Below are 13323 nucleotides of genomic sequence, written 5' to 3'. Positions count from 1 at the left end.
AGGGGAGGGGTCTAAGTGAGACCTACTCTGATTGGCAAGAGGAAAGTTACACAACTTCAATGTTTACTCCTTCCCCCTCCCCTCTTTAACTGAATGAGTGTATTGTGAGTGTGTGTGTTACTAGTGTAGTCCGGATTAATTATGGTTGTTGGTGTGTTTATCTGTCTTCCTGTTGAGTTTGTGGGTTTCTCTTTTACTGACCCTGAATAAATACATTGATTAAATCGAACATCTTATGGAAGGCAGTTACTTTTTATGACTGTGATGACTGTGTCACTTCAAAATCAGTGTGTATGTGAAATGTGCGACATAGAGATTTAAAGTGTCATAAGTTTTTCCTTAAATGTTTTGTGTTTCTTGCAGAACCACTCAGTCAAATAACACTCAATTCACACTGACACCATGTAAAATTATGTAATAAATTCAGGTTTATTGTTTTGGGGTTTACATAGTAATACTCCATAACTGGAGCATCGCTGTTACAAGTGCTTTTTTTATCTCCAAACTGAACTGTCCTTCTTTCTGTTGCTTAGATTTTCTCATTCTGTCATGCTCATGCAGATGACTTGGCCTTCTTCTGCATCTCCAGCACGTGCTTCATTTCCTGGCTGCTGGTGGCCTCTTTGTGCTGCAGCAGGTCAACGTGGCCCTTGGTCACACCCCAGCCCTCTGGAGTGGACATGGACGGACACTGGGGACGACCGGATGCAGGCAAGAGCTGCTCCCAGTAGTCACGACGAGCCCTGAGAAAAACAGAGACAATGATTACACACAGATGAAAATTTTTCTGTGTTTCAGAGTGTGAATTAACTGTATAAAAAAATGGTTTACCTGGCCCTGACCCATGGTTTGGTGTGCATCTCCAGACCAGCACCCCACATTCCATGTTTCTCTGAGCCAGGAGGCACAATTCCTCTCTCGGGTGCCAGCTCCTCTGCCACAGCCCTGATGTGGTAAGGCTCAAATCCACAGCAGCCACCAATGAAGCGGATGCCAACCTTGTAGGCCTCTCTGGCGTACTTGTGCATGTCCCAGCGGGTCAGAATCCTGGGCTCCAGACCTGAGAGCAAGAGGAAAAGAATGGAGACAGTTGTAGTTGTGTTAATTGCACTGTTAAATTGCTGCAAGATTGTTACTCAGTAGTTGCTGTTTATGTCCAAAAATAAAGGTGTATTACCGAAGGGGAATTCTGGCAGATCGATGAATCCCTGGCAGCTGCAGTCGGGGGTGTGGTATGCCAGTGGCTGCACCATGTAGTGAGCCTTCAGCCCGGCCTTCTCCACTCCTTCCTTCATCATCTTGACAGCCTGCACGCAGGTCAGAGGGTCAAAGTGGCAGTTGACTCCCACAATCTGGGCACCTGGAGAACAGAGGGAAATATTAATGCCATGTCAGGTAACACAGCTGACCTTCCGGAGAAAAAAAAAACAAAAGATTAGATCATTCAGAGAAGATTAAATACGTACCGGCCTTCACCAGCCTGACAGCGCACTCTCCAGGTGAGATGCCGTGCATGTCTCCCTCTGGTCCGATGCACATACAAGCAGCCACAGGCTTTCCGCTGGCCTTCAGCACCTGCACGGCCCACTCTGCCTCCTCAACATGCTCAAAGTACTGCAATGACGGAAACAACAGAGTCACCAGTGAGCGTTTGTTCCACTAATGATCAGATTAAAGTAGTTTTGACATGGTTTTTTTCCCCACGTAACAAAAAGAAATTAATTGTGTTTTTACCTCAGCAATCATGAAATCCACATTCTTCTTTATGAACACTTCCAGCTGTTTCTTGAAGATGCCCTTCACTTCTGTCTCGCTCTTGCAGCTCAGGTAGGATGGAGTTTGAGACACTCCACCAGCTACCAGTGCATCTCCTTCATTGGCTACTTCCCTTGCCAGGTCACAGGCTGCCTCGTTGATTTGTACCCCCTGAAAGAATGAGGCAGACAAGGCGATGATGTTCAAAGCTCAGTTTAGTTCCTTCTATTGCAATACACATCATGTTTATCGATAAAGGGTTAAAGTGGAACCTGCAAGATCTGCATGATCCTGCTCATGTTGGCTGTAAGGTGCTATAGTTGCATACTTACAGTCAATCTTAGGTTCTGACCCCTGTTCTCCAGTTTGTCATCACTAGCGTAGAATGTGAATGTCTGCATGACATTAGATCCTGCTCTCAGGAACTCCCTGTGCAGCTGCCGCACTGTCGGGAACATATAGGGTTTGTCAGATGAAAGGTAAAAGTTTGTGCTTTTGAGTGTGTTCATGTGCATACAATATGTATGCGTACTGTCTGGCTTACCGGCCTCAGGGTGAGTGACAGCTGCCTCAGGAGTCCAAGGCCCAGCCTTCACATATCCCCTCTTCTCCAGGGCAAAGACAAACCCTCCATCGCCAATCACCACCTCCCCAGCATTCAGACGTTCAAGGATACCCTGTGAGAGCAGAGGAATCCATGGACACTTTTAACCAGAGCTGCACACTGAATGGTTTATAAGCTCATTGATATTTTATAGATTACTTGACATCTTTGAAAATATTAAGCGAGAAGGAGTGAAGACAGACAAAACTTGTGAGTTGAAGACGATGTGAGAGCACAGATGTGTTGTCATACATTCGGTTTTGCAAAGCAGTTGAGACAAATGTGGACGAATGTGTATGTGCAGTGAAAATTGTATGTTCTTGTATGAGTTTATGTGAGAAAAGCTGCTGTTCAGGTACAAAGGTGCAAAGATAAAAGCAGTTTTTATCCTGGGATTCCCCAGCAGTGACCGCTTTAGTCTGGCTATTTCACAAACCACATGCACTTGCACACACACATGCACACACACACACACAAACACATATACTGACACATATACTGCACTGACAAAATTTCACTTACAACACGACAGTCCATTGACCAAAAGGACAACTGTGACCCACGTATGTAATTACATTGCAGGATGTAAAGGCCTTGCATGCTGCATCAACAAATTCTCTGTTCCCTGCTGAATACGATAATATCGAAGAGATAAAAAATACAATCGTATCTGCAGAAAGGTTAGTTTTACCTTCTTGACTGGTGCCATCTCTTCTTCCCGCGTTTCAGTTGCAGCACTAAGCACTTGGTAACAGCGAACCCCTCTGTAGGCCAGAACAGTGCCGAGAATCGCTTCGCATCAGTTTTATACTGGTGGATGAATAAGTCTGTGCCAAATCCAAGTCTAATTGCCACATGTCTGTTTGGATATTATGCAATATAGTCTAGCGCAAAAATCAATGAAGATGGGTTAGCAGCTGGTGCAGGTAAGACAGGGACAGGGTGGTTTGTTGTAGAACGAGAGATATTTCAGTTTAATGATTATGTTACCAATCTGGGCCACTATTATCTCTAGTTTAAACATTAATTTACTCACAAACCATTTGTGTTTTATTGTAAACTACTGTTTGCCAAATTGAGGGACACAGTGGATCATATCAAAAAGATGCCAGTTTAACAGACCAGAGCATTCGTATTAACCTTCAGCACCAGAATAAACACTTTGCTTTTGACGCAATTCTACTTTGAGTTTACTTTTGGTGCCTAAAATAGTTTCCTGCGAGTTAGCTTCATTGGTGAATTTTTTTTCATACATGTTCGTGACCTCTTTATTAACCAGCCTAGTTACATCAAATCAAATCCTTCAGGTGTTTGTTTTTCTTATGTGACAGTGAAACATCTGATGCAATTAAGACTTTACAAACCCACAGTGGAGACACACAGGTGGAACCTATTGCAAAGGCCTGAAGAGATAAGCTTGTGTTTTGCACCTCTGTCAAATTTCAAGCATTCTTGAGACAAAAGACTGATAAGACTGGCGGTGCTTATTTATAATATACTACTTGTTTAAGTCATTTTTCAAGCAAGAATACCAAACATTTGATGGCTACACCTTCTTCAGATTCTGCAGCTTTTTCTTGTCTTACATTACACTAAATTGAATATCTTTGGACTGTTTGTTGGATAAATCAAGACATTTTTATGACTTTAGAGGCTGTGATAGTTGGTGGCATTTTTCACTGTTTTCTGATGTTTTTTGCAGGCAATTAAGCATTTAATCGAGAAAATAATCAGCAGAGGAATTTATGATGAAAATAATCATTAGTTGCAGAATTAAACAGATATGTTTTAGAGCTTTTAGTCCAGCTCTCCTTAAATCCAAGACCTGTTGGACTGATTTGTTTTGTAGGACCAGTATTACTCTGGATTCATAGATCATTGCGTTTATTCAGGTTAACCAGTAACACCTCCTTTCCTGCCCGCAGTCTTCATTGCTGTCCCTATTTTTTCCATCCACTGCGTACAGACACATGAAAACATGTACAAACACACACACTCACACACTCACACACAGATATGGGGGATATTGACCTTCAGCAGAGTGGTGGTGTGTAGTTCTGTCAGCTCTGGGTCTATCCAGTTTCAGGGAGATTACAGATAGGCCTCTCTAAGGTGTTTATCAACAGAGTCAAAGTTCAGAAAAACGCCTCCAATCTATAGTTCATCGTAGGATTTCACCAGTAGTTCAGCCTGTAGTGGAGTTACACAGTCACTCTAAGAAGACTGTGTTTACTGCATTAGATAAAAATGTAATTTGTCCTAAAAATGGATTCTGCTGTTATATAACATATTGTTTGCAAATATACTGTCCATTTGAACCTGTTCTCACCAGTGGATCAGTCATTACACACTGATCCTGAGCAGGAAAGTAATGTTCAAACCCACAGAACTTAATTTCTAGTTCTACTAGAGATGCCAAAGTTTCCTAAGACGTCAAATACTAAGCCGTTTGTGCATAAAATGATGCACAAGACATTTAGAACATTTCCATTTGTTGGAATGGTGGAGTCTGAATATTTCACTCAGAGTAGATATTATATAGTGTCACTGAAGAGTTGGAACAAGATAATACAAAATGTTTGGTACTATTGGCATGGTTATCCCAAAATTAAAACCTATGTAAGGAAAAATAAAAGGGGAAATCTGGATTTTACAGTAATAGATACATTTATTCACTTTCTTGCCATGAGTTCATGTCTGTACCTTAAATATAAAGCTACACTTAGCAGCTGGTTAGCTTAGCTTAGCATAAAGACTGGAAACACAGGCAAACAGCAAGCCTGGCTTTGTCTAAAGGCAACGAAACCTGCCTACTAGCACCCCTAAAGCTCACTAATAAATTTGTTGTATCTGTGCAAAAAATGAGGTGTAAAACGACAATTTGGCACATTTTTTGACTTCCTGGTGTCCCCACTGGTTGCTTGGCAACCTCAAGACTCCAAGAAACATCTTGTCTGGGCAAAGAAATAGTATGGCACATTACCCCTGTAAAATCACAAACTATCTTTGTAACACTTTGTTTTTTGTACTATAAAACAAATGAGATATTGTTTTCATTAATTAGCTTGACACAGAGCTAGACTAGCTGTTTCCTTGTGTTTCCAGTCTTTATGCTAAGCTAACTTTTTCATGGCCGTAGATTTATGTTAGAGATTTAAGAGTATCTCTTTGCAAGAAAGAAAAAGGGTACTCCTCAAAAATGTCAAGCTATGCCTTTAAGCTACATAAAATGTTTATGTCTGGATAAAAACAGACTCTCAGACAAACAGGAAAAATGTGAAGGTACGGTAAGAAGGACATAGAATCTGTGACCTTCAGCATCTGAGTGGTTACCAACCTGAGCAACAAAAAGAGAGAGAGAGAAAAAACTAAATAAAAGTGTTGTACCTCAGACTTGTGGGGCAGTGATGACTCTATAAACTATAAACTACACACACATTCAGCAAACAGAAAACAATCTAACTCAACTTAATGCTCCTTAGTGGTGGCTGTATTTAGAGAGGAGTGGACTGTTAACTATAAGGTATAGTTTTACTTTCAGTGGCAACACTTGAAAAGGAACCTTTTGAGATTCTTCCTTTGGGTAGCAGGAGTGTGCACGTAAGTTTTTGACATGTCACCACATGTTTTTGTGTGTGTGTGTGTGTGTGTATGTGTGCATGTATGTGTAAAGTTAGAAATAACTCTGATGTGTCAAGTGTCACTGAAGTGCTGAGTCAGTCAACACATCTCCAAAGTGGAAGAGATCCTAAATTCCAAGAATACACTGAACCGCAACCTTGTTCTGAAAAGAGCTCCAAATGCACCAAAATGTTGCTCACCAGGCCCACTGCCTACATTACATCATGTGGACTGGTCTGAAGGTTTATCTATCACGTAATGAAGGAAAATAAAGAAGTACAGTTCAGAACGATCAATTTCTTTTTCACAAAGGGCTCTACAGACAAACTCCATTTGTTACTCCTCCTCTACCATCCTTCTCTTCTCTTGTCTCAAAGTCAGAACAAGAGTTATTACGTGTAAGACCTTGTGAAGTTACACCATAGTTTCAGTTCTATGAAATCTATTAACACGGTGTATATGTACCATATCCCATTTCCACTGAGCTATTCCAGCTATTCCACTGGGAGTATCGGGCGTTGACCAGCAGCTGTACTGGGTGACATTTTTTTTCTTTGCAGCCACAACTAGTTCTCACAGGCTGTGGCTGGAACTGAGGCCGTCTGTGCAGTTGCAAAGGGACCAAAGGCTGAAGCGGAGGGTGAAAGGAGACGAACTGATGGGTGGTTAGGGGGTGGAACTTGAACATGTCAAGTGGGGGTTGTGCACCCTTCACAGCGGGTTGGAGCTGGAGTGGTAGAAGGGGGAGAGGAGCAGGAGTGACGCTGGGAAAAGGGACAGATTCGAGGCATGAGACTGAATGAAGAGGGTGCATAAGGTGACAAGTTTGCAAGCCTGTGGAGAAACACACTTCTAATGTGAATGACCTGAGCTGACACTGATAAAGTTGTGGTTAACTATTGACTCCTGACGAACTGATAAGGTGCTGGCAATACTTTTAAGTTGTCACATGCTTTTTTGACCAGATGGCAACAGAAATGGAGCAGAGAAAAGTTTGTGTTACAACCTAAATTAACCTCAGATTTTGTACTTGCATTGTAAACTACATTGCAAGTTATGATAATGCTGTAATAGTGATTGTTGATGATTTCTTAGATCTGCAACTATATGCTATTGAAAATGTATTTCTGCTATGTGTTTATAAAGCTTGTAAAAGTTCTCCCATGTGTTGAAGGACACTTAACCAGAAAATTATGTGTATAAGAGCCTGCAGAGCCAACACTAACACACCTCTTTGGGTTTTTTGTCCCTATAATCTTTACACATGCTCTGTTTTCTGTGTTCCTTTACTCTCTCCTCTCCTGTTATAGAGGGACTCCTTGTGCCACTGCAACCCCCTGTTTACCTCCACCCCTTCATCTGGTCCAATCACAGCTCAAGCTGAAGAAGACATTTTGCTGAAACTGTCCATTCTTTGTGGATTTGTAGGCCACAGAAAGATAGATAGGGAGAGAGACACTGAGTGAGTGTGTGACAGAGAGTGAGAGCACTCTGTGACCTAATAAACCCACTAGTAGTCTTTGTAGTGTTGTTTCTTATCTCTGTTATATTACATAAGACTATAAATACACCTGTTATAAGAAGTAACACCTGGTTGAAATACACACATCATGACCCACTTTTAAAAAAATTAATAGAAAGAAAGAATAAGAAGGCTGTAAAAATGATAAAATGTAATATCTATTTTAGACACAAGAGGGCACTATAGTACACTTTTTTCAGTATATGCAGTGTCTTTTTTTTTTCTAAATACACAAAATGGACAAAATGAACATACTTTAGTGGACTTTTTGCTATTTTTTTTTAATTGTTTTGGGCTAGACTCCTCAAGTCCAAATACGGGATTTTTTAGACAACAGTGTGCTTCCAGCTCTTGGAGAACACCCTAGAAGGAACGTCCTCTTGCAACATGAAAGTGCGTTCATGCACAAAGCAAGGTCCATTCAAGTGTGGAAGAACTTGACTCACCTGCACAAAGTCACAACCTCAACACCATCCAGCACCTTTGGGACAAACTGGAATGCAAACTGTGAACATCAATGACCAATCTCACGACTGCTCTTGTGGCTCAATGGGAACAAATACCTGCAGTCAGGCTCCAAAATCTGATGGAGAACCTGTTAATGCTGATGGTTTGGGAGTGAGATGTTTAACTATCTCATATGTTGTGTGTGTGTCATGTGTAAACATACATACATATGGTGTACATTGTCACTGTACATGTCTATTCACATTATTGTTACCAATTAATTGTAAGACATTGAAATGTTAAAAAAAATGTTATTTTTTGTTCTCAACCCATCAGCTAACATACAGATTACTTTTTCTGCGCATAGCAAGTGCTTCAGAACACAATCAAAATAGACAAGCAAACAAACTCATGACTTTTTTGCTTTTTTTGGGGGGGGGGGGGGGGGGGGTTCTTTGGTTCTACTGTTTTGTGCTTTTTAAAAAGTTTTTTCATGTATTGTTATGTGCTTAATGGGTTTTTTTTCTTGTTTAGATGGTGTCATATTGCTGTATTTGTTCTATATGTTGCTTGTTGTTTATGTTGCATGTTCTTGTCTATCATGCAATTTTCCTCTTTGCTGGACAATTAAGTTTTATTCTATTCTTGTGAATTACTGTACAGTTGAACCTCTTATGGCCTCTAGAAATCATTCAAATGAAACAATGTGAGAAGAAAGAATCAATCTTTGGTTGAACCGCTTACAACCTGTTGACATATGTAAACTGCGACAAGCAAGTCAAAAAGGTTGGGAACCAGTGGTGTAAACTAACCACCTTGATCTTGTAGTTCACTGCAATAAAAAAAAAACAGATTTTCAATACCTCCTTCTTTTCATTTCTTCTGTTCATCAGACGACACTGCAAATATGTATGGTACATTTACAGTAACTTATCCATCAACCGCTCCTTCTAATCTCACAGTCTCACAGTAAAGTCTCACAGCATGACTGTGCAGAAAAGTGAACAGCCACAGCCCGCCACGTACTTGAATGTACATAAAAGATCATCAGCGCAGGAGAATATATCATCAAATATTAGCCAGATGAGTCCAATAAAATCCTGGACTTGAGTAGGTGGTGGTGTGGACAGCAGGTCCTGGATCACATCATAATGCTCTCTGTATGTCCTTGTATACATTCTCTGCATTTTAAATCACTTAAAGCAAACAGCTGTAGGATTATGGAGAGCATTCCTGAGGAGTGACCATCTTCAAATATCATACTGAGTTAACCACTGTTTCTCTTTTGTTTGTTAGCAACCACAGAAATGTTGTCCAAACACAATCCATGAAGTCACCTGTATCCAAAAGTTATGCTTATTTTGGAAATACAAACAGCGGAGCAATATCATTGATGCTAGTTAGGTTTGAATGCTTAATGTGATTTTATGGGAATGAGTCAGGGGATGCTGCAATGTTTTAGTTCATTCCTTATGTGATTAATATGTTGAGATTAGTGGAAGAGTTGTCAGTTAAATAGAATTTGGATAAGCAAAGAGTCCAAATATTTGTAAAGCTAAGCCAATGTACGTTACGCTTGAAAATCACCTTATAAGATCATCTCTAGTTTGCGTGTTTGTGTGCATGCCTATGAGTTCGACAGACAGAGACGGAATAGTCCTGTGCTGTTTAACATTAAATTAGATAGAATTTTATTATCCATCATGGTCACAGCGGACACGTCAGAGCCTTTTCGTTCTTGTAAGGTCACTCAGCAGCGTCTGTGTGCTCTGTTTGGGAGAACTAAGTGATCTGTTATGTTTGTCTTTAGTGTGTTTTTGTGGTGCAAAGTGTTGTGTCACCTTTGTGTCATACCTTATTTTTGTCTCATGTGTCTCCCAGTGTGACATCATTTCCAACATCAAACCTTAAACTGCTGGGAAATACCCGCAAAACAAAAATAGAAATGATGGATTCTCCATTTTTCTTAATGCCAGGTCTCTTACCACACTGCTGCCTACTGTATGTTTATGTTTACCTCACTGGACTGAGGCAGCTTAACCCCTGATTAACTGGATTGTTTCTACATGGACTGGCAATGTGTGTGTGTGTGTGTATCAGGACAAACATGAGCTCAAGGTATTTTAAAAAGTTTTGTATTTGTCATCATGGTGCTTATGTTTCAAATCTCATTCATATGTTAAAGAAATCTTATAAAGGTGTACAGTTTGTGCATACATTACTTTAGTCATTACTTTGCACTTTAAAACAAATAGAGTTTGTGTATTAAAGAATCCTCCATGTGATTATTTTTCATGAAGTTCACAAATAATCCTCAAATCTTTTAAAAGTCCTTGTATTCTCCCCTTTACGTGTTAATTTTTCCATAGATAGCAAACATAAAAGATCTTTTAACCACTGGCTAAGAGATGAATTTAGTGGGTTTTGCCAAAACACAGCAGTCGTATAATTGTTGTGTGGTTGTACCATCTTTTTCATCTCCCTCCTTACGTTATATACAGTAGGAAATGCTGTATATCATGTAAACATAAATTGGGACAATAAGAAGATACAAGAACCACAAAATATCACGTCCTTTCAAAAAAATCTTTGATAGCGGAACATTTCTGTGAACTTTCTCTATTGTTCATCTATCTTCCCCATTTTCATTTAATGCAGTGGCCTGATATGTTTGGATTAAATTTATGTGATTTATATGGAGAAATATTGGTTCACATGAGAAACTTGAGTGTAAACAAATGTTTCCACTCAGCCATTATTATTACTTCTAGTCTCATGTGTGCTATCAGTGTAAGACCTCATCTTTTATCCCTCTAGTATAAAAAAGTATAACAGCCTTTACAAGCAACTTGTTTTCCCAGTGTAACTTCTTCAGGTACCTGTAGATCCAAATTTAGTCAAAAAATACTTTTCTCTATCTCTTGGCCTCAGAGATGGAGCTATTATAAAAAAAGGTGTGCTATTCATTAAGACAATACATATGATTGATTGTATCTCCTTCATAAAGAGCAATTGGAACTTAGCTCACAAATATCAGAGACAGTGTGGCAGTTAATGGTTAAATTAGTACATTCATCATCCATATGTATCAGGCATGAGCTATATAGGTTTCAACTGACCAGCAGCAAATGAAACTCAAAGAATAAATGAAAACGACTTAAGATGCAGGTGCATCATGCACAATTATCATATTCCAAAAATAAAGCTTTTACCTATTATTTTGCACCCATACAATCAGAATACAAAGCTCTCTGTTACGCCGAGGCAGATTTTTTGTGAGGAAATAAAAACATCTTTACATCACTGTTTTAAAATTCTGTCATAATTTATCTATTGATATTTTAAGAACCAGTGCAGCTACAGTTTATATTTAAACCCCTGCTGTATCTTTTATTTTCACACACACATGCACCAGGAAAATGGTTTCATAGCATAGTGCTTAACTTCCTCCCCACAGCTTCTAACCACCGAAACCCTGTCATCTCCCCCAGTGTCTCCTCAGCTATGTCTGCATTTCCCATGGAGTTGCCCTGCAGCTAAGAACATCTTCCTGCCTCTGAGACCAGAGCACCAACATGACCATTTATCTATTTACAGACTCTCTGCCTCCCACAGTGTTCTCACCAGGGCGGCACATACAGACAGATCTGGTGTGGAAAGAGGAAGTCCCGAAAGGCAGTCGACCAAATGACACAGTAGCTCGGCCACAGTGGAGAACTGAGGCACCTTGTGTGCAATGAGACAAATTGTACAGTATGAAGTTTGAGGCTGTGAAGAATGTTAGGAGGGCGGCATGAAGAGCTGCACTCATCAACTGCACTGCAGCATCCCAAAGAGGAAATGAGAGCTGTTGTTAACAGGCTGTGAAGAAGAGTGGCTGTTTTTAAGATTTTGTAGTATATATGGGTTGTACTATACAGAAACATCATGCAACAGAGATGCACCGCATACCAATGTGGTGAAGCTCATTTTGTTTGAGTTGCACAGTGTGAAGGGAAACTTTTAACAAATTCATCATATGTGTAATAAAGGAATGTGCGTGGAAACATTGATGAGAAGGAGGAAGAAGTCTAAATATTTGTATTACAAGCCGGTGATATTATAGTGAATCAATGGGTTCATCACTCACTGTCATAAACTGAATGTTTATGACAGTGAAGAAATCTGGGAGTGCCTTTCATTGAGTCACACACAAGCTGCCTTTACTCACAGTTGAGTTTTCTCAATATCACATAGCTTCTCTACTGGCATGAGCATGTTTATTGGATTTGGATGCATATTGCTTCACAAGAAGACTGAAGAAATGGAGTTGAACAGGTTCAAGACCTCAACACGGAGCTTGGGAATCTTTTCACCAGAATTTCCGTCCTCCTTCCTTCCTTCTCATAAAACAAAGAAAAAGAAATGTACAGAATACAGCGAGTAAAATGATGTCTAGCCTTTATATATCATGTAACATTTACAGCAGGTTGTCACTGAATACTGTATCTGTAGCCATGCTGTGATGTATAGTAAGGCAAGGCAAATTATAGGACATTTCATACACAGAGGTAATTCATAGTACTTTGTAAGGCATAAAAACATCAAAAAGAGAAATACAGTGTAGGGAATTTGAAACATAAAAGTGTAAAGGAAATTAAAAACGAGAAAATGGACAGACATAAATAGAGGAGAGTGCAGGATGAAAGTGAAGTGCTTATGATTCATTTAAATGGAACTGAGAACGTAAAAGTTTGAAACCTGGTTTTAAAGGTGAGTCAGATATCAAGCAAGTCTTTTATCCTCAGTTATGAGGACCATAATAAGTAATTCAACCTCTTCATGATTAGTTTGGACTCTTTGAACCGTTAGCAGGCTGCTTCCCAGTGATCTGAGAGATGTATTTTGGTCTTAAACCATATTTATAGGCAAATCAGAGTATTCTAAGACGCACAAGAAGCCATGCAAACAGGTGCGATATGTTCAATTCTCTTCAAGCTGAGCAGCATCAGTCTGCATGACCTGAACCTGAACCTCCAAAACGTGAGAAATACCATCACAACAGTCCAACTTGTCTAAGCATGAATATATGTTTCCAAACCGGTCTGTAAATGATGCTTATGAATCCTGCTATGTGGAGCATTAAGTGACTCAAAAAGTCATTGTGTAAAGCTCACAAGGATCCACATGGACTTCCTCCAGCAATTTATCTGCGTCACCATTTAACATTTCTTACAAGCCACACAATCCTTCAAAACATGCAATTAGGGCCGAATGTCATTCACTGTTTCCTGCTGCAGTGTATTTGCCCTCCCCAAAATGTTCATATGGTCCCAGTGTGACGGTCTTCCCCGAGCTGTCAAAGTTCCACAGACCACAGTGTAATAAGTGTGGT

General features: G+C 39.9%; 1 protein-coding gene across 3 annotated transcripts; it reads right to left on the bottom strand.

Annotated features, from left to right (window-relative positions):
• Positions 1–445: 445 nt before the first annotated feature.
• Positions 446–5801, bottom strand: LOC121904199 (betaine--homocysteine S-methyltransferase 1-like). 3 transcript variants are annotated; one of them, XM_042421805.1, is made up of 8 exons: positions 5747–5801; positions 2300–2432; positions 2088–2200; positions 1735–1926; positions 1467–1614; positions 1178–1360; positions 832–1060; positions 446–743 (listed from the first exon to the last, which is right to left on the bottom strand). In XM_042421805.1, the coding sequence occupies exons 3-8, from the start codon at positions 2154–2156 to the stop codon at positions 554–556; spliced, it is 1011 nt and encodes a 336-aa protein (XP_042277739.1). In that variant the 5' UTR covers positions 2157–2200; positions 2300–2432; positions 5747–5801; the 3' UTR covers positions 446–553. The 3 variants fall into 3 exon arrangements, with proteins under 3 accessions (XP_042277739.1, XP_042277738.1, XP_042277740.1); XM_042421804.1 differs by lacking the exon at positions 5747–5801 and adding an exon at positions 3051–3336; XM_042421806.1 differs by lacking the exons at positions 2088–2200; positions 2300–2432; positions 5747–5801 and adding an exon at positions 3051–3336.
• Positions 5802–13323: the final 7522 nt, after the last annotated feature.

This window comes from Thunnus maccoyii, chromosome 9, assembly GCF_910596095.1.
Source record: "Thunnus maccoyii chromosome 9, fThuMac1.1, whole genome shotgun sequence".
Lineage (NCBI taxonomy): Eukaryota > Metazoa > Chordata > Actinopteri > Scombriformes > Scombridae > Thunnus > Thunnus maccoyii.
Note: the sequence above shows the minus strand (reverse complement) of the source record. Positions and strands in the feature narration are given on the sequence as shown.